The 21,175-nt window shown below is 42.9% G+C and overlaps 1 protein-coding gene across 5 annotated transcripts in view; it reads left to right on the top strand.

Moving 5' to 3' along the window:
- aak1a (AP2 associated kinase 1a) overlaps positions 1 to 21,175 on the top strand; it is a 55,789-nt gene that overhangs the window by 9,074 nt on the left and 25,540 nt on the right. For 4 of the 5 annotated variants that reach the window (XM_072682447.1, XM_072682446.1, XM_072682450.1 and 1 more), the window contains exons 3-13: positions 7,628 to 7,746; positions 10,083 to 10,191; positions 10,660 to 10,802; positions 10,975 to 11,096; positions 11,547 to 11,628; positions 12,019 to 12,151; positions 13,957 to 14,060; positions 16,951 to 17,030; positions 17,260 to 17,417; positions 18,960 to 19,132; positions 19,632 to 20,030. In XM_072682447.1, the coding sequence (XP_072538548.1) occupies positions 7,628 to 7,746; positions 10,083 to 10,191; positions 10,660 to 10,802; positions 10,975 to 11,096; positions 11,547 to 11,628; positions 12,019 to 12,151; positions 13,957 to 14,060; positions 16,951 to 17,030; positions 17,260 to 17,417; positions 18,960 to 19,132; positions 19,632 to 20,030 (1,622 nt within the window). The remainder of the gene's footprint in view (positions 1 to 7,627; positions 7,747 to 10,082; positions 10,192 to 10,659; positions 10,803 to 10,974; positions 11,097 to 11,546; positions 11,629 to 12,018; positions 12,152 to 13,956; positions 14,061 to 16,950; positions 17,031 to 17,259; positions 17,418 to 18,959; positions 19,133 to 19,631; positions 20,031 to 21,175) is intronic. The other variant, XM_072682448.1, reaches the window with a different exon arrangement.

Raw genomic sequence — 21,175 nt, 5'->3', positions numbered from 1 at the left:
GTTCTGATTGTAAACGCGGTAAAGAACTTGTTATTGGTACTGCTAGATCACAGTACACAGAGCTCCTGAGTCTGTTTTGGGCGTCCGAGTCTTGCTTAGCAGGGTGACCGTGTGGAGATACAGCACACAAAGGTGTTTTCTTATTTGGTCAGTGACCAGATCTCGTGTTCCGGTCGCTGGCAGCTGGTCTGAACCAGTTATGAACGACTGAGTCATGGTAAAAAACACAGGCATAGTCTGTGTGTAGTGCAGCCTCCTCAGATGACTTTAAACTGTGCATTGCTGACATTCATCCAAGCCTCGTAGGCACACACACACACACACACACACACACACGCACACACACAGTGAGAGAGGGAGAGTGAGAGGAGGTGGAGGAGGAAAGGAAGTGATATCTCCTCTCCAGCAGAGCAGACAGTTCAAATTTAGCTGTGTCCCAGAGAGCCGTGTGTGTGTGTGTGTGTGTGTGTGTGTGTTTATAAACAGACTGTTCAGTTGTTAGACACTATCTCCAGAACCATTAACTTCTGTGAGGGCTCCAGTTTGTCCAGTTTAGGGCTGTTACTAACGACTGTTTCCAAATAAAGGAATCTGTCGGCTGTTGTTCCAGCACTCGACTGGTCAGACTGTGATGTCACTGTGATGTCATTATGGCAAAAAGAAAATATATGTGCTATGTTCTATGTAACATCTCCAAGACCTTCTGATCATGCTGATTCTTCATGCAACCTCTGTTGTAAATGTCATGAGACTATTCAATTGGGAAGCCGTTATGGCCAAGCGAGTCAGATTGATGGGCTGAGAATATTGTTCCAGCCCTGTCAAATAGACTTACCTGTGGTACCTGAGGCAGTACGACGCACTGTTAGCTGTTAGAGCCCGACCCGAGTTCAAATGTCTGTCAACAGGTGTTTAAATTGGATCAGTATTTAATGACCTTAATTTTATGTTGCTTCCAAAACATGGAAATTGGGATCAAATCCAGCTGGATCAGCATTATAAGTCGAGGAGGTCTAGCAAGCAATGTCGATGCCAACCACGATGTTGCATGACGAATGGGGAAGGTGGGGTCTATTGGGGTCTAGTGGAGGTCGCAAGAAGGCTCAGTGTAGCCCAGCCGCGATATCTTCGGCGAATCCTGTGAGTTTCATACTGGGATCACATTATCAACAAGGACATTCACCATTGATAGTGAAGACTCACCCTCTCAACGGCATAGTGAATAGGTCGCTTACGATTAGCTGATCACTTCTTCTCACATCAACCACCATGTCTACAGAAAGCTGCCAGTTTATCAACTCCTCCAAGGGGGAAACAAAAACCGGGCCATACGCAAACGGCCGAACTCCTAACGAGCGATCAAGCTTGCACCCAAGACCATAAGGACTGGAAAATGGCTGGGTTGACCGCAGCACATCCTGGCTAATCATCAAACTGTGGTCATCTGAGTCTCTACAGGCCTGTCTTTCAAGCGCGCTCCTGTTTTTCCAGAATGGGCGGCCTAAGTCTAGCCTTTACGTTCAACTGGAACTCCAGGCTAGTCCTGCTATAGACTCTCCAGTTGGCCTTCAGCTACCCCAAATGACACCACACACACACACACACACACACACACACACATACACACTTGCAGCGTTGTCACAGCACACTGACAGAAAGGAATTAGTCTTTTTCTGGCATTTTGAGCCTCAAACACACTCTGTAATTCGTCTAGCAGTTTCCACTCTCCACAGAACACACACACACACATCAACACAGTGAAGCAGTGTTCCTCTCAGAATAGCCTCTTGGAGCATCTTTGAAGCAGCTCTGTAAACAAGATAGTGAGGCGATAATTTTAGTCTGTTACGTAAGAATCTTCACTATGATGACAAATTTACTTTACACCACGGTGTGTTTGTGTGTGTGTGTGTGTGTGTGTGTGTGTGTGTGTGTGTGTGTGTGTGTGTGTGTGTGTGTGTGAGAAAACTGATCAGGCCTTTAACATAATGTAAATAATCCTTGTTTGAGCGGCTGCATGCTTGAAAAACATGGACGCCCATATGTTTGTGTGTCTGGGAGGGTTTTTTCGCTTGTTTCTGCACAAGTTCTGGAGAGAGAGGTCTCCTGCAGCTATACCAAGGTTCCATAGTGCAGTAGCCACGGTCCTGGCATTGACCAAGATGATTCTGAAGCTGCTATTTATAATAATATAATAATAATAATAATAATAATCATAATAAATATAATATGCAAAATATTATTGCGTTAGACTGTATTACGGAGGGTGCCTGGGCTAGCTCGGCTACAGATCCACCAAGTGTCAGGCCACATGCTTCTGTCACTTTATTATCTTTTAGCTTGGCTGTAAATGCACATGTACAACTCGGCTGTTCATGAGGGGAAGCTCGAAAAGCATGATCTGCATTTACGACAGTGGAGTGAAACAAGTGAAAAAACTACCCTCGCAGACACACAAACACACGGGCGTCCATGTTTTTCAAGCATGCATCTGCCCAAGCAAGGATGATTTACATTATGTTAAAGGCCTGATCAGTTTTAACACACACACTCTTACACACTCTTTCACACACACCCACCATGGCGTCAAGTAAATGTGTCATCACAGTGAAGACTCTTACATAATAGACTAAAAATATCCCAGTATGAAGCCGAAGCTATTGCTGCTGGGCTGCACTGAGCCTCCACGTGACTTCCACGCGACCTCCTCTGAAGTCATTGACCTTAGGAGGAGATTCATCTGACTGATTCATTTGGTTTTTGCTGGCTTTCCCTTTTAACCGAACTTAGCATGTCGCTAAATTTTGCTTTTGATTTCAGAGCGTGACTTTACCAAACAGTGAGCTCCCAGACGTTTCAGTGCTTGGATTCCAGATTTACAGCAATCCATTAGTTACCCTTCTCTCAAGCTTTCAGGAGATTCCTGCTGAATCTGTTTGTACAGTCAATCGCATAACAGCTCTTTTCCTGAACGCTAACGCTGCCACTCAGTCTGTTTTTTGCAGCTCATTGGGAGTGGTTGCAGTGACTCCTGCTGCCGGCGACTGCATTTGCTTACCCTCTGTTGTAGTTAGGAGAGTGAAGACCTGGATTGTGGGCCTACGTACAGGGCTTAAAGGGTTAACAAATGAACGTCCCATCTCGTCCCGTCCTGAGAATAATAACGTATTTTGTCTTCTATTTAAAATTTGCCAACACAACGGGTTTTACAGCCTGAGCGACATGTCGAGATGTTTTTTCAATGAGTGTGCATACACAGAGAGAGAGAGAGAGAGAGAGAGAGAGAGCGTCAGCAGTGTTGAGTCTGCTTGCTCTAATTAAAGCCATTAGGCAGGCTGGATAGCCAAACTCTTGCGTAGTTTAATTTCCCTCAAGCTCTACTTTGAACTTGGGTTTCTCTGAAGCCTCCCATGGGTGTGGGTGTGTGTGTGTGTGTGTGTGTGTGTGTGTACTAATTGCTGGTGTGTGTGTATGCTCAGAGAGGGGAAGCATGTGTATGTGTTTGTCTTTTGGTACATTTGAGGACAAGAACAGACAACAACTGTCCTGTCGAGGGCCAAAGAAATGGCCCTGAATTGTGGAATTGTGAATTGTTTTTAAGCTGAAGGAGTAACAGTATATCAGTTGTGGGGTCTGTAAGGCTAGCCCAGCTGGGAACCAGAAAGTTTTGTCCTTAGGTTCCACGTTGGCCCTATGTATGGAAGCCCACCAGGGTCAGTGATGTGACCAGGAGGGGTTAAACATGGGATATTCACTGCATTTGGGGCCTAGATGAGACCCATGTGAGGTTAACCCTACTGGAACCCTCAGCCATGGCATCCTTACTACCTTGAATACCAGTGTCCTCTTTTTTTTTTAAAGAATAGCATCAGGTTGTTTTAGGATGATGGTCAGCACACGTTCAACCAGGTGTGTCCAAACTTCCAGCTGGTACTGTTTATGTGTATATTAGTGTTGGACAGATACCAATACCGTATAGTACCGTTTATTGGCAATAGAGAGCTGCAATACCATGAAGCTTACTGATGGGCTTCTTTTATTTTTGTTTTTATTTGATTGATTTTAATATATATATATATTTTACAAAGAACATATTTGGTTTACAACCAGTAAAAGCTATTTATAAATAGTTATTACCATTTAAACAGACATTTGATGGAACTTTGAAGTACAGCACTACGTTTTTTGTTTTTTTTTTAAGTTTTTTTTTTCCACTGCTCTGAAATATGCATTTTAAACACTGATTAAAGCAAGATTCTGCATGTGTTTCTGCATTGTGCCAATTTAAAAATTTTTTTCATAGCTCTGAAACCTTTCAAATGTGCAGTTCCTCCACCAGTAAACACTGTTCCTTCAAGCTTATTAGATCTTATTTGGGATAAGATATAAAAAAGTACAACCTATAAAAAGTGGAACACTGTAAATATCAGGATTTATAGCAACCTATCCAGTATTTAAGTCCGAGTGGGTTTTGGTATCGGTACTCTGTATTGGCAGATACTTGAAAATCTGGTATCGGAAAGGAAAAAGTGGTATCGTGCATCCCTATATATGTGTATGATCCGATACGGTCAGCTTTGACACATAGTGTGAGAGAGAGAGAGAGAGAGCTCTCCGTTCTGATGGAGTTCTGTAAGAGGGAGGATCTACTGGAGCAGATCTGAAGGAAGTTGAAGGTGATTGATTTTTTTTTTGATGGAGGGTTGGGAATGTGGAGAGGGATAGAAAAACCTAATGCAGCTTCAGCAATGAAGATGAAGTGAGTGATGGGGAGAGAGAGAGAGAAAGAGAGAGATGGGGCAGATGGAGACGATTGCAGTTGCTTTAGTTAGCTTTAGGGAAGTGAAGGCCTTCAGAGATCTTTCACAAGGTCGGAGACCGAGGGAGAGGACATTACTGCGGCAGAGAGATCCAGACACACACATTTTTAGTTCGCTGTGAAGACCCTCTGAGTCCTGGATGACTCTGATTGATTCTGGGTAACAACTAGGCTGAAATAAATTGATTAAATGAATGAAATAATCAATATTTTTATTAAAGGGGATCTTGTGTGCTCTTATCCAGAGCAAGCGTTAAAGATAAAGGCCCTTGGCCCAGTTTTGTGGACATGCCCCCAGTGGAAAGGCTGAGAAGGTTGGGAAACTGGCTTCACTGTTACTTTTTCCTTTTTTTTTGTCCATTTTTCCATTGTTTTGCTATTTATTTATTTATTAGTTATTATTACTTTATTTATTAAATGAAACGCTGTGAGAATGAGTATCTGAGACCCTGTTTGCACCTGGTCACTTCATCTGTACCAAGTATCAGGATTATATCTGGATACGGCCTCGTAAGGCCTGCAGGCGTAAACGCATCCGATGCACATTTAAACCAGATACAGCTACAATCCGGTCCCTCAAACCACTTCAGCAGGAGGTCTGAGACCCATGCGAGCCACATGTTATAGCAGTGTAAACTCCTCTGTCTCTCCAGGGCTCATTCCACCACCAGAACCCTTCCCAGTACAACCCAAACACCAGTAATATTTGCTGTGCAACAAGCGAATTTGCATATTCCACCCTACACAGCAAAATCTTACCAGGGTACAGTCCAGATACCAGTCACATGAAGTTACCAGATGTAAACGGGGTCTAAAAGTAATTTCAAGGTCAGACAACCCAAACTCTCTGCTAACAACACAGCCAACAACATCACGTCACTCGGTGTGAGAGGGTCCGGTATCAGGCTATGTTACAAGATCCCCCCCCCTCCCCCCCCCCCACTCATGTCCAGTTCTGCATTTTTCTGATGATGTTGGACGAATCAGACAGCCTGTCGATATCACACTCTTAAAAATGACTGTGCTCCAAATGGCTATTGTCCCACTTTTGGCTCCGTAAGGCATCATGTTTATAGTAGAGCTATATATGCTATATGAATGTTGGCATAGCAGCGCTTTCTGTTAGTACAAACCTGTGCTACTACGATTAGCATAGAGTGTGCTTATAGTATTACTGTGTAGTAGGGCTGGGCAGTATGATGATATTTTATGGTATCGTGATGCACAATATGCTTTTCTAAGCATATGGAGGAGACTGTTAGTGCTTAATAAACACGTATCAACTGCAGGTTTCATTACAGACAGTGTGATTAGACTGGTTTAGCAGTCTAATCAGAGTAACAATCAAAGTATATAAATAGTAGTTTTAAAGAATCTGTTGCTTCTGATGTATTTAGAAATACTTATTATTATTTTATTTATTATTTTTCTTTTATACCCATATTGCCCAGCCCTAGTGTGTAGGATGCAATTGGGATGCAGCCTAAATGTAAATAGGGCCGTGAATTGACCAGAATCTGGGGCTACGATATATCACGAGACAGTGGTTGTGATCTATTGTGATACTCTAAGTAAGGGGATATTTTACTATTTCAAATTTGTATTTATTTTGATCTTTTTCAAGTTTTAGGAAAACTGCCATAAGAATAATGAAAGAAAAACATGCCGTCATTATGTAAAAAATCAAGTGGTCAGGGTTTAAACACATCACAAAATAAGCCACAGTCTGCCACCACTCTTTTACTCTTTTTTTCACTCATGTGAACTATTCATTAAAAATCCATACTGTTTTTTTTTTTTTTTATATAGATCAATATTATTGCGAAACATAATATCACGAAACTTCAATATAACGATATTTCCATAAACCCCTACATATTAGATTCTTGTTTTGTTTTTTTTTTTAAATACAGTGTCCTGCCTCTTTTGGCAGCCTTGGTGCAAGCTCTATGACTAGAAGGCTTCAAGCTCAGACACACCTAGTTCATGTGGGTCTCTGAACTTTGAATGGTAATCATGTCAACCAGGGCAAAACACACCCGTGTTCACTTTATTAAGCTTTTCCTACTGGTTACTATTTTACACCTGTTAGCCATTTTTAAGACTCTGAGGGCAGATTCTGTAGCTGAGCACGGACAGCATATTCAGTCCTGAGATGTTTCTAAGATGTTTAAATCACACATAAAAATAAAATACAAATCAAAGTATACATAAGTATTATTACTATACAAAGTAAGTGTTGTGGACAAAAGTATTGGGACACCTGCTCATTCATTTTCCTTCAAGGTATACAAGGTATTCTAGAAGAGTTGATCCTGCCTTGGAAATTGTTGGAATTACTGTCTCTACTGTCCAAGGAAGAAAGCTTTCTACTAGATTTTGGAGGAGCATTGCTGTGAGGATTGTGTGTTAGTGAGGTCAGGATGTTGGATGATCGCCACCACCCTACCTCATCCCAACTGCTCCCCAAAGTATTGGATGGAGCACCATCCATCATTCCAGAGAACACCGTTCCACTGCTCCACAGCTCAATGCTGGGGAACTTTATACACCCCACCCTAGACCAGGACTGGCTTCAGGCAGCATGGTGCCAATAAGCTAATGTTTATCTCCTCCAGAGAGTCCTCTTCTGTCTGCAGTGCTTCTTCTACAGGGTGCAGTGTAGGCTGCAATGGGTGCAACTTAAAGTAGCTGAATGCATTCATTTGATTTTCTCGATTGTGTTTGGACATCATGTTGGCTAAAGTCCTTCTGCAAAGATCAGTTTAATTAACCAACCCTCTCACTTTGCTCTCCGTCTCTCTCCAGGTGGTTTCGCCATCGTGTTCCTGGTACGCACCCATCAGGGCGTCCGCTGTGCTCTGAAGAGGATGTATGTGAACAACGAACACGACCTCCAAGTCTGCAAGAGAGAGATACAGATCATGGTGAGAGCTTCTTCTCAGATGGTTCTGCTCCCTCACTCTCCCTCACACTGCACAGCCTAATAAACCAGGCCAGCTGACCCTGGATCAGAGCTTTTAGTTAAAAGATAAACCAGAGTGGGCTGTATAAAGGAAAAACAACCATGATTTTAAAGGCGTATTATGCCGGAAATGGTATTTTTTGCCACCCCGTTCACGCTTTGAGCCTCCTCTGGAAGACATGCATTTCTGGACAAGCTGGGAGATACAGAAGCGGCATCAGAAGTAAAGGAAGCATGTGGACTGAGGTGGTAGAGTCGTATTACAAGACTTAACATAAATATTGCACAGTTCTGGAGAGAGGTCTCTTGCAGCTACACCAAAGTTCCATAGTGCAATAGCGGCTTTGCGACCCAGAGTGGCAATGACTGAGACGCCGTCTTCCAGCCTTATTGCAGTGTAGCATACCTTATATATACATATATAGCAGCTCCAGAATCATGTGCTCCACTGACTGGAATAGGGACTTTACTTCAGGCCGGAATGTTGCTAATGCACTACGGCACTTTGATGGAGCAGCCCTAGACCTCTCTCTCTCTCGAGTCGTTCTCATATAAAACCCTGTAATACGACTCTGCCGCCTCAGTCCACATGCTTCTTTCTCTTCATATGCTGCTTCTGTATCTCTCAGCTTGTAAACAAATGCATGTGTACAGTATTGGTATTGAATTATGCTCCCCACCTGTAGGGGGAGCCCAGGAGCAGAAAACAAAGATTTGGCCCATTGTGTAAGAATTGGTAGTTTTGGCTCCTGGGCTCCGCCTGCAGTCTCATGCTGAAAGCTGGAAGTGTTTTTGGGTGTGTTTTGACTGCCAGAACTAAACTATCGCTGTAAAGGATTAGAGCTAAACACAGACGCAGCAGAGCTGGCCGCCAATTTGCATATTGTGGTGTCCTCTGCGAATAAACAGAGCTGACTCTCTGGAGGAGAAGTGGGTGGATGTTTGAATAGAGTCCCTGATCATCTCCAATAACACGACTGGCTACTTTATTATACCGGCCTTTGTGTCTGAAAGCGCTGAATGAAGCACTCTGTTGTATTGGTTCTTCTGAGGGAGAGAAAAGGGGGGGGAGAGACGGACAGAAAGAGAGAAGGAGAGAGAGAGAGAGAGACTACAGCAATTCACACACTTCTGTAGTAGAGCTCATAAAAACCGCTTCAGTGAGGAGAGAGAGAGAAAGAGGTCGTTGTTGGGCATGTAAATGGGCCGCATCTGGTGACTTTGTCTGATCCGTAATAGAGAAGCCTCTTTTTTTCTTCTCCTTCAGACTCTGGGCTACGCTATCTATAATAGGCTCCTCATGTAGCTCCACCACCCCTGCCTTGCTTCCATCTCGGCCCTTGATTAATGCTAGGTCAGCAAAGTGCCTCCTCCGTTGTAAGCTATAGTTTATTTACAGTCTTTTTTGTACACGCATACCAAAGGTCTCAGGGGTGCCTAGACAAAGTACAATGTTTGTGACGGGCGAAAGGGCGAAATTATACTTGTATTTCATAACATGACACAATGGGCTGGTTTCCCACACAGGGATTAAGCTTAATCTTTAACTTCTGGGCATTATAAGTGGAGGTTCTCCACTGAAAAGGAAATTTAGTCCTAGTCCTTATCCAGGAATCCGGACCTTAAAAACTTGTCTTGTGGAGTGTTTCCGGTATGCAGTGGTCAGTACCTACCAAAAGTGCTCCAAGAAAGAACAGCAGGTGAACTGGCGACAGGGTCGTGATGCTCATTGATGCTCATTGCAGCCCCATCTGACAACCTACAGGACTTCTGCTGAAGATCATGTCGCTAACTTTGGTCTTGGTGCCAGATAACCATAGGACGCTCTCAGAGGTATTCTGGAGTCCATGCCTCGAGTGCTTAGATCTTTTGTGGTGGCACAGGGGGGGACTTTTGACTACACTAGCTGACCGTCACATTGGGTGGGCTTTTACAAAGAAATGGGCCAATAGGAAAGGCCCAGAAATATTAGTGTGAGATGAAAGCGTGTGGTTTGGAGAGGGAGTATTTAGAGAGGGGGGATGATGATGATGATGATGATGATTGTTGTTGTTGGGTGGTGGTGAGTCAGTGTCTGGCAGAGCAGCACTGGGGAGTTAGATGATGAAGCAGTAGTGAAGTGTTGTTGAGTTGGCACTTTTAGCCGTCCGCACAGTGGCCCCTCTGAAGGTCATTGATGTGTGCTGAGCAGCTGCTGGACCCGTTCTTCTGGAGGGTTGTTACAGTACAGAAGCTCATCTTTCTATTTGTGTGTGTGTGTGTGTGTGTGTGTGTGTGCATGCGCACCTTGTTTTACAGAGGGATCTGGTGGGCAACAAAAATATCGTGGGCTTCCTGGACTCCAGTATCACAGCAGTGGGTTCGGGAGATGTTTGGGAAGTCCTTATATTAATGGACTTCTGTAGAGGTCAGCACATTCTCTTTCTCTGCTGCCGTCTCTCTCTCGCGTGCGCTTGCTCGCTCTTGCGCTCTTTCTTTCTCATTCTCTTGCTCTTAATGTTTCTTTCTCTCTCTTTCACTTTTTCTTGTGTGCTCTCTCTGCTATCTCTTGCCCTCGCTCTGTTATTCTCTTTCTTTCGAACTCTCGCCCTCACTGTATCGCTCTCTCCTGTGCTTTCTCTCTTCCATTCTCTTGCACGATCACTCTCTCTCTCTCTCTCTCTCTCTCTCTCTCTCTCTCTCTCCCTTTTCACTTCTGTTCTCTTGTGTGCTCTCATACTCTTTGTCTCTCTTATATTTGCGCTCTCACTTGCTCTCATGCTCTCTCTCTCTCTCTCTCTCTCTCTCTCTCTCTCTCACTGTTTCACATGCTCTCTTTATCACACACTTGCTCTCTCTCTCTCTCATATCGACTGTGTGTGTGTGGTTCTCTCAGGTGGGCAGGTGGTGAATCTGATGAACCAGAGGCTACAGACTGGATTCAGTGAGCCGGAGGTGCTGCAGATTTTTTGTGATACGTGTGAAGCTGTAGCTCGGCTGCATCAGTGCAAGACCCCCATCATTCACAGAGACCTTAAGGTACAAATGCAGCCCCCCCCTCCTCCTGCCACCCATACTTTTCACCTGTTACAGCACTCTTGTTTCTTCTCTCTCTCTCTCTCTCTCTCTCCTTCTTGCACCCTTAATGCTCTCTCTGTCTCTCACTTTTTGTGTGTGTGTTTGTGTCTCTCCCCTTTTTTCCTGCCCCCAGGTGGAGAACATCTTGCTGCATGACCGAGGTCACTATGTCCTGTGTGATTTCGGCAGCGCCACCAATCGGTTCCAGAACCCTCAGGCCGAGGGCGCCGCCACAGTGGAGGAGGAGATTAAGAAGTAAGCTTTTGTCTGCTTTCAGATGCTTTGGCTTATTTATTTTGGTCATAATCCATCAGGTGGGATGGGAATGCCTGATCTCAGAACTAGGAATGCCCAGATACAGCTCTTGTCCCCGCCCCCCCAGATTCTGAGCCGATCCGATCTTTGTGTTTCTGTAAGTCAAACAATACAGGGTTTCATTGACCGTCTGAATCACTCAGCTTGTCCAGAAATGCATGGTAAAGCATGTGTAAAACGTGTCCTTTACTAATGTCTCAAAGCGCAAATTCAATTCCATTTCTTGACTGTAGGGGGAGCCCAGGAGCAAGACACACCAATTCTCACATACTGATGCTTTAAATCTTAGCATAATCGATTAGGATGTGTTGTAATGTCCTAAATTAAGAGAATTCAGATGAATGCATCTCCTTGCATTTTTTTATTTCCTGGGTGTGTTTCTGTGTGCAGGTACACTACTCTGTCATACAGAGCTCCAGAGATGGTGAATCTATACGGTGGGAAAATGATCACCACTAAAGCAGATGTCTGGGTGAGTACCAGTCTCCTCAAGCCAGCCCCAGTTCCTCACAGCATGGATCTGTGTCTGCAGTGCTTTTGGGCTTAGGCCTTAGACCACATGCGTTCATCTGATTGACATGGTGATTTGTTGAGCTTCTCTGGCTTGGTGGCCGTCTGGTTGTGCTTGATTTCTCTCAGACACCCAGGCTAGCAGTTTTAGGTGCATGCTCTGCAACAGGGGTAAAATTGATATGACACATTTATGCTGAATTGAATTTCTTTTTGGAGGAAAACTGCAGAGGAGGCAAAGTGACTGACTGTGTGTGTGTGTGTGTGTGTGTGTGTGTGTGTGTGTGTGTGTGTGTGTGTGTGTGTGTGTGTGTGTGCACGCGGATTCCTCTTTTTCTCTCATTCCCTGTAGGCTCTGGGCTGCTTGCTGTATAAGCTGTGCTTTTTCACGCTGCCGTTTGGAGAGAGTCAGGTGGCCATCTGTGACGGCAGCTTCACCATCCCAGACAACTCGCGTTACTCCCACGATATGCACTGCCTCATACGTGAGTCACGCCCTGCGCTGATCAATTAGGTTATCTGTTTTTTTTTTTGTTTTTTTTTGTCTAGGCTTCAATCCTTAAATCCCAATTTTTTGGGGAAATTTTACACTTCATCTTTTCAGTTTTTCACTTCCTCACAACCTCGTATTTATTATTTAACATCTATGAACTATTTAGTATTTACTATGGCACCACGAGGTGGCCCACATACAGACCCTTAGGGTTGGTTTCCCAGACAGGTACTAAACCTAGTTGTGCACTATAATTTTTCTTTCAATGGAAAAAAATCTTCATTCAAACTGGTGTTGTAATCCAGGACTAGGTTTAATCCACGTCTGGGACAGTGGCCATTAAAGGTTAAAGGTCAAAGCAGCCTGTTGAAAATGAGCTGTTTTTGTGAAGCCACACAAATGCAGAAACTACTGCATTTGCATTCACTTCTTCAGCCTAAAGGGGTTTAACTCTGCTCCTTCATGTTGACGCAATAATGAGTGACTGCTATTTAATAATTATTGTATTGTATCTTTGCATTTTTCATTATTTACTATGGAGATAAATGAGGTAGAGGAATTACAGTGGTTGCCCTCATAACAATCCTTAAATTTTAAGGGACCTTAAATTTGCCTTGCTTTCTTAAAATGAGAGATTTTGATTTAGCATCGGTTTCTAGACAAACCATTCACGCCCCCAGTCCATACAGTCCATTTATGAAGTCTAAGATGCAAAAATAGCCTGTTTTGAATAATCTGATATTGTGATGTGTAAAAGCGCTTACAGGTGTAGAGCGTTTACATTCGCTCATTCGGCCTAGAGGTGTTTAACTCCTTCCTCCTTAATTCATGCAGAAGCTATTTAGGAGTGTGTAAGGCCTGAATGCTATTAATTAGTATTATTTAACATTAGTAAATTATTCAGTACTTATTTTGGAACTGTGAGGAACTAGTGATGCCCCAGATGTAGACCTTTTTAAATTTTGTATTGGCCGTTAAATTTGCCTTGCAAATATAGGCATAGGCATACCATTCACTCCCTAGTCCATATATGCTTAGAGTAGTTTAACTCCACCCTAATTGCTGAAGCTATAAGGAGTGTTTCAGGACAGTGTGCTTTTTTTTTATTTTTTATTTTTTATTTTATTTTTAAACCCCTTAACATACCAGGTGTGTTACACACTATAGTGTATTAGTCAGTAACTACAGGGACTTCTGTACCAACTGGTGGGGCCATTCTCTGGTCATAGAGAACATGTAGGCTGTAGGCGGTTAATTAGACACAATACAGGACAGCCAATCAGAGTAGATTTCATTTTCATAAATCACTTTGAAATAAAGCTGGGTTTTAAAAGTGGTCTTGTAAAACTGAATCATCATAAAAATGACCAGTCGCAAGCAGTGGAATAAAATGGAAAATGTAATGGAAAAGAGGGAAAATGTAAGATGGGCTGTTTTTAAGGGGTTAACTTTAATCTGTACATGCACAAATGTCCTAAAGCCAAGAGGAGCAAAGTATTTTGTAGTGTTTGTTCATAAAAAAAACAAAAAAATAATTTAAAACTTAATTTACATAAGAAAAAAATATATTTTAATATATATATATATATATATATATATATATATATATATATATATATATATATTAATAAGTAGTCTTTACACTATTTTTAGCTTTCTTGGTGTGGAATTACTGGCTCCTGCAATGAGTTTTGTAACATAAGAACTGGAAAAAGGCTCAAAACAGCATGCTGATCTGACCTCACTGTTCTCAGGCCTTTCCCTTTTCTTATTTTAACGTCCCTTCTTTGTCGTCAGGTTACATGCTGGAGCCGGACCCCGACGTACGGCCAGATATCTACCAGGTGTCCCATTTCGCCTTCAAGCTGTCGCGCAAAGACTGCCCGGTGCAGAATTTCCATGTAAGTTTCTTTGCAGTACATCTGTGCAAGGGGTGTAGCCTCCTTTTGAATGGAAGGGGGCATTCACTTATTCACACAGTGAAATTGGGTTTTCACCTGTGATTCAGTTGTGTGTAGAAATAATAAATAAACAGTAAATCCTCTCTGTGTCCAGAGCGTTTAAGGCCAAACATTAGCTTTTAGCATCATGTCCGAGAACTGCATCAGTCAATCTAGCGTTAGCTCTCAGTAACTCCAAAAATAAAAAGTGGTCCCCTCTTGTCAGTTAACCATATCGGTCAGCCTACCTTTAGCATCCAGTGGTGCTGTCACCAGATAGCCACATCTGGACCTCCTTTGGTCAGCCTAGCATTATCTTTGAGTGGCTCTAGAGACAGCCTGGCACCAATATCAATACACCCACCACTGTGTCGATACCAGTTGTGCCAATTAATATAAATGTGATAGACACTTTATGTCCAAATATGTCCGAAGCTACTTTACGTTGTACCTGTTGCTGACACAGATGTGCAAACGCACACACAGAGCTCTAGTCCCTGTAGAAAAGTACTGCCAGTAGTATAGGACTCTCTGGAGTAGAGAAACAGGAACCTATTAACACCATGCTGCCTAATGCCAGACGCGGGCTAGAGGGGGGGTATAAAGCCCCCCAGCATTGAGCTGTGGAGCAGTGGAACTCCAGTGTTCACTGGAATGATGGTTGGTGCTCCATCCAGTGCTTTTTAGATGAGGTGGGATGGTGATCATCCAACATCCTGACCTCATAAACACCCTCTTTACTGAATGCAGTCAAGTCCCCACAGCAATGCTCCAAACTCCTTAGGCAGGTGTCCCAATACTTTTGTCCATATAGTGTTAGGTAATGTATCTGTATTTTGAACACAGTCCTACCCTTTATGGTTTTGGAGTACGCCTTGCTCTTACACACCTTATATATACTCATCAGTTAATGAGCAAGCCCTGCGTTAGTTGAAGAGGGTGTGCTTACAGGGAATACAGTAAAATTTGAGTGGGCAGGGGTACACCAGGGGGACACACTCAACCCCCATAATGAGTTTTTTACAGCTTTATGAAGCGCTGTTTACGATTAACCTACTGAACTGTGTTTTACCAGTGAGTGTGAGCCCACCCACAGCTTTTCTCTGTTCTTCCTCTGCTGTTCAGTGTTTGTGTTGTGCTGTTCCAAAAGCCATCCACCCGCCCACACCCGAGCGCCTGTTCCAGAGCTACTGTTTAATTCATGCCGGCCCTGTACGCCACACATCGCCTCGCAGTGTCAGAGGAAGTAGGATTCCGTTGCTGGCTGCCAAATGGCTAAACTCCAGCAGCCCCTCCCCCTGGGTTTTGTATCGATAGTATAATGGAGGCATTGAGTCGGCACATGAGGGCCGGCGCGGCTGCAAAGTGCCATCGGCCAGTCAGTCACACCCTGTGATGCTGGGGAGCAACAAACACAAGGCTTTGTGGGCCTGTGGCATTTGGCTCGTTGCGGCAGCGCTGCAGTGGTGGTTGCATTAAAGGGAGCATTTTTCAGAATAGAATAGTGACTTTTTACGCTGAAGCTTTGTTGAATGAAGCTTTTCGGATGATGTTCATCTGTAATAAGTGCTAAATAAGCACTTAACAACTTTATGGCGTCTCTAATAAACTACCACCACGCGGGAAGTTAACTAGCGAGTCCGTCAGTATCAAACTGCAAAACCTTCCCAAACAAATCATTGAATGAACTTGCAGCACTTAATGTTGTAAAAATTTACCAGTAATGTAATAACACCCAAAATGTGAACAAACCCCTGGGTTCTTAACTTGTAATAAAATTGTAATAACCTGTCTAAAAATGTAATTGACCTGTTATGTAATACGATAATTTATTAAAGGTTCAGGTTCATGATCATTTGTAATACTTTAAATAGAACAAACTCCAACAGTGTAAACGTTTATTACATTTCTGGGATTATTACACAGTTGGGGAAGTTTTTAACGTAATACATTTGTTGTAATCTATGGATTTTTTTGGTAGTTGTAATTAAGTTATATATATTTGTCTAACATTTTTAATGACACGTTCTTTAAGTGCACAATATTCAGTTTCTGGGATTATTACATTATTGTGAAATGTCTTTACCTGTAACTGTAATGTATGACATTTAACTGCTTGTGTTATATTATTTTACTTTCTTACATTATTGGGAATTTATTACATTTTAGTCATAATTACATTTAGTCAAAGTTACACTTTGACTAATTTTCCAATATTGGGGAAATTATTAATTTTAGTTTGTAACTTGCAAAACATTGTAATAAATGTCATGAAACATACATAAACATGGCTGTTTATGTGTCATTTTACCAGTAGTGTAACCTTTATCAACCTGAAAATGTAATATATTCCCAAACAATTAATAATCATTTGGAATAATTTAATACTTTATAATGTTTTATTTATTTATTTTTTACATGTTTGAGAACTTATTAACTTACATTAGTAGTTAAGTTACTATGTTTTAAGTTAACATGTTCCCCAAATATTGTCAAAATAATATGTAATACAATTGTACATGTAACTCCTAATAATGTAAATAAATATTATTAATGATGATTAACTTAAAGTAATAAAAAAGGAATCACATTTCTAGTAAAAGCATGTATTACATAGACAGCCAAGGCCCTGTGGGGTTTATTAATAGACAAATTTACTTTAAATTTTACTTTAAAACTTTACTTAAAAAAAATACTTTACTTAAAAAGATAAAAACAAAAGAAATTTATACATTTCTGAGATTTATTACATTATGAAATGAGATTTATTACTGTATGTTAAACACCTAACAGTATTAAGTTCTACAAGCCTTCAAAGGGCTTTTGCTTATCTGTCGTCTTGTCCCATCAGAATTCACCAATCCCTGCGAAACTTCCTGAGCCAATCAGAGCGAGTGAGGCGGTGGCTAAGAAGAGTCAGACTAAAGCCAGGTAAGAGAGCAGGGTCATTTAGGCTTGCCATGTATTTCCCTTATGGCTTAATTGATGTAGAAAAAGCAGTTCGGCACATCAGTAATCATTAAGAAGAAGGATCTCACATTGTGCAGTACAGTATGTGTTTTCTGATATGCACCCGCATGCCTCTCTCTCTCTCTCTCTCTCTCTCTCTCTCTCTCTCTCTCTCTCTCTCTCTCTCTCGTTCTCTCTCTCTATTCTTCAGACTCACTGATCCAGTCCCTACAACCGAAACCTCCATAGCACCGCGGCAACGGCCCAAAGCAGGCCAGGCTCAGCCAATCACGGGCATTCTGCCCATCCAGCCTGCCCTGACGCCTCGGAAGAGAGCGAATGCCCCGGCAGGACCGGCTCAGCCCATTAGTGAGAAACATTTTCTACATTGTTCTGTTCTGATTGACCATCCAGTTCTGTGCCATCCAGTCAGTCCAATCTAGAACACTGCTTATGAGTTAAAGGGCCCATATCCTACATTTCTCTTGTATTTTCCTGTGTATTACTATAAATTGGTCTGATTCTGACTTTTGTGTGTTTAATGAACCAAAAATGGTCAGAATTCTTTTTTACATTAGCATATTCAACCCCCTCTTTATCCCATAGAATTCAGTGGACTGTTTTTGTCCCTGTTCTTTTAAGACATATGTAAATGACCTCTCTGTTCTAAGTGCCTGCCTTGTACTGTGCTTCACTGGTTGTCAAGTGGTCCAGGCTGAAAGACTGCTTATACCGTCAGATTGGATGGGTGGAGCTAAGCAGCTGTAGGCTGACTAGGTGGATTTATGTAAATGTGGTGTTTTTTGTGGCATCACTTTTTTAAAATGTATGGACGGGGGAGTTAACAGTACATTTGTAAACTACATTAAACTACCAAAACACTGAACATTCAGTTATTATTAATTAATAAACTTAATTGTTGTAGGCTGAATACTAACTGAATTGAGTTGGTTTTCATGACATCAAATTCAAAACAAGCTGGTCTTTTAGCTTAATGCCCACATTAATACCCTGTTCTGACTGAGCTAGGATGTTTTGACACCTTAACAATATTTACTGACCACCTCAAGCTCTTTAATTTCAAGAAAAGAAAGATCTGGACCGTATAGATATTGCACAACCTAGCAAGCCCCCCCCCCCACTCACACACACTCATACACACTCACACACACACATACATAGCACAGAGTTGGTGCTTTGGCAGGAGAAAGCCCCTGCAGGTGCCCCTATACAAAAGAGCCCATTTGCAGTGGCAGCAATGCCAAGTACGGCCCTCTTCCTCCCCCTCAACACTACATACGCCGTATTGACCTGCATGCTTCTTTGGCTGACATGCACGGATCTAGTAATCCCAGTGGTTCAATCACCATGTCTTCAGAGTTGGCTTTTAAAGGCTGGCTAATGAGGTGCAGCTATTGAGCCTCTGACAGCTTAAGTCCCGCAGAGCTGCCATTTTACTGCCTGTTGTAAAAGTCAGGGCTCATTAAGGCCTTTCACTTCTTGTCGCTAATAATAAATAAACGTACAAACCTCCGTCCTCTTGTGGCGTGTTAACACTGTGTTAACCGGGTGTGAAATTAGAATTCCCTTTGTATACTTTATAAGCTCCCGGGACAAAAAAAAAAGTCACCTTGTGTATTTAATGTGGCTGTAACTTCAGGCTCCTGCAGATGGTTATATCAGGCTATAAATACTTGCAGGCTGTGTCAGGGGATTCATTTTTTGGGCGTGGCCAAAGACCATAGTGTGACGGAAGCAGCTGAATCTGCAGATGCATGGAAGCATGCGGTCATACGGGTCTACCAGCAGTGGCAGAAATTCAGGAAATATAATAGCTGTATTGTGCTCATGTCTGTTTCAGTGCATCGAAATATTAAAATCCCAAAATACACACTGTGTCTTGCGTTGCAGGTGTGAACATAGCCTCTCAGCCTGTCGCTCCGGTTCAGCAGCCTCTTCCTGTGGCACAGCAGCAAGCTCCTCCTGCCCCACTGCAGGCCACTCCCTCCCCACCTCAGCCTGTGCCCCAGCATGGGCAGCTATTCATGCAGCCGCAAGCTGCAGGTTTCTTTCCTCCTCAACAGGTAAGAGCTGCACTAACCATGATTTAGCATCTGTCAATTAGGCCACTCTTGTTTGCTTTTGTTTTGTGTTTTTTTTTAACCTCAGGTATTGTTGCCAGATCGAGCTGGTCATATTGTTTGTTACGAAACAGATCATTCTGGTTCCTAAAAGGCATTGAGGTGTTCATGGAATAGTCATTTCGACTGTGAGGTTGTTTGGCAACCATGGCCAACTGTTATGGTGTTGCTCTTTTTTTAGTTGGTTGTATAATACATTCATAACTAATTTATAAAAATATGCCTTTGCTAAACAACATGGTAAGAGTAGGCTATGTAATGTTGCTTGGCAGCTATTGCCTACTGTTACTATATATTTTTAATATGTATTTAAGCGGTTGTGTTGGGCAGCAAAAACTCTCAAATCGCTACAATGCATATTCTTCAGTAGCTTATGGCTGTGCGCATCTTTTGAACGACTGTAATCTTCATGTTGATGACATGATCTACTTGCTCATTTTAGCTTCCACACCAAGTGCAGAATCTCTACACGCCCCATCGTCAAAACAACAGCTTCCCAGCACAGACCACTCCACCTGCTCAGACCAAAGTTAAAGCCATGGCCCCCCTTCCGCCCGTTCAGAATCCACAACCCAGCAGCCCGGCTGCGCCCGCCCCAGTCCCGGCTTCAATCCCAAACCCAGCTCCAGTGCAGGCTCGAACCAAAGCCATGGCCCCTGCCCCTCCTCCTGCACAGCATTCTCAGACAAACCCCTCAGCTGTCCGTGTAAAAACGAAAACCACAGCTCCTCCCCCACCCACACAGCCCCAGCCAGCAGCTGCTAGCCCGCCCTCCCGTAAGGCTACCCCGCCACCAGTCTTAGAGGAGGCGCTAGATCCTGACGTGGATTCTGAGAAGATGGTAATTCATGTACGATGAGATTTGCTCCGCCGCAGTGATTTTTACGTAGTGGTTAGGTTTTGCTGGATTACACTTTTCTCAAACCTTATGGGAACCTTCCACTTGTGTAGCTATAACCTCAGGAGAGGTTATGAACTATATATATATATATATATATATATATATATATATATATATATATATATATATATATATATATATAAATCATTATTATTATTATTATTATTATTTTTTTTTAAATATTTTTTATAATTTCCTCCGGGGCAGATTAGCATACACAACTCAAGTGGAACGATTCCTTCTGACCTCTGAAGTTCACCTTTATAAACATCTTCATTTATTGCAATCCTGCCAAACTGGGCTCCTTTTAATACAGAGCTCTGAGGATGTTTTCCCTAGTCTGGAATTCAACCCATGAACGCATTGCTAATTAGCTGATAAGTTGAGCTGAATCAGGTGTGTTTAAAGAGGTAGAACACTGAAGGCTGTGGCCACGGGTGGAAATACCCATTTTACATGCAGTAGTAGTTTATTACTGTTCTCAAGGATCATTTGGGAAAATTGCGCCGACAGTTGCTTGTACATACTGTTTACTGCTCACAATTTTTATTTAGGCCACTGGTTCCCAACCCTGGTCCTGATGAACCCGTTGCCCTGCACATTTTTGGGTTTACCCTGCTTCGAGCACCCCTGCTAATCCAGCTAATCAGCTAATTAGGAATTCCTTCCTGAGTTGAAGGTGGTGTGTTGGAGCAGGAATCCACTACAGGATCCAGGACCAGGGTTGGAATACGCTGGTTTAGACCGGTCCGCCTACCGGGCTCGTTCAACAGCTCTACCGCGGCATTAGCAGGGTCCGCCTACCGGGCTCGATCAATAGCTCTACTGGCGGCATTAGCAGGGTCCACCTGACGGGCTCGTCCAACAGCTCTACAGCGTTATTAGGAGGGTCCGCTTATCGGGCTCGTCCAACAGCTCTACCGCATCATTAGCAGGGTCCGCCTGACTGGCACGTCCAACAGCTCTACCGTGGCATTAGCAGGGTCTGCCTACTAGGCACGTCCCTCAGCAGTACAGCAGCGCTAGCACGACCTGGTTATCGGGCTCGTCCAACAGCACTACCGCAGCGTTAGCACAACGTGGCT

This window comes from Salminus brasiliensis, chromosome 6 (genome assembly GCF_030463535.1).
Source record: "Salminus brasiliensis chromosome 6, fSalBra1.hap2, whole genome shotgun sequence".
Taxonomy (NCBI): Eukaryota; Metazoa; Chordata; class Actinopteri; order Characiformes; family Bryconidae; genus Salminus; species Salminus brasiliensis.
This window is presented reverse-complemented; position numbering and strand designations above follow the sequence as displayed.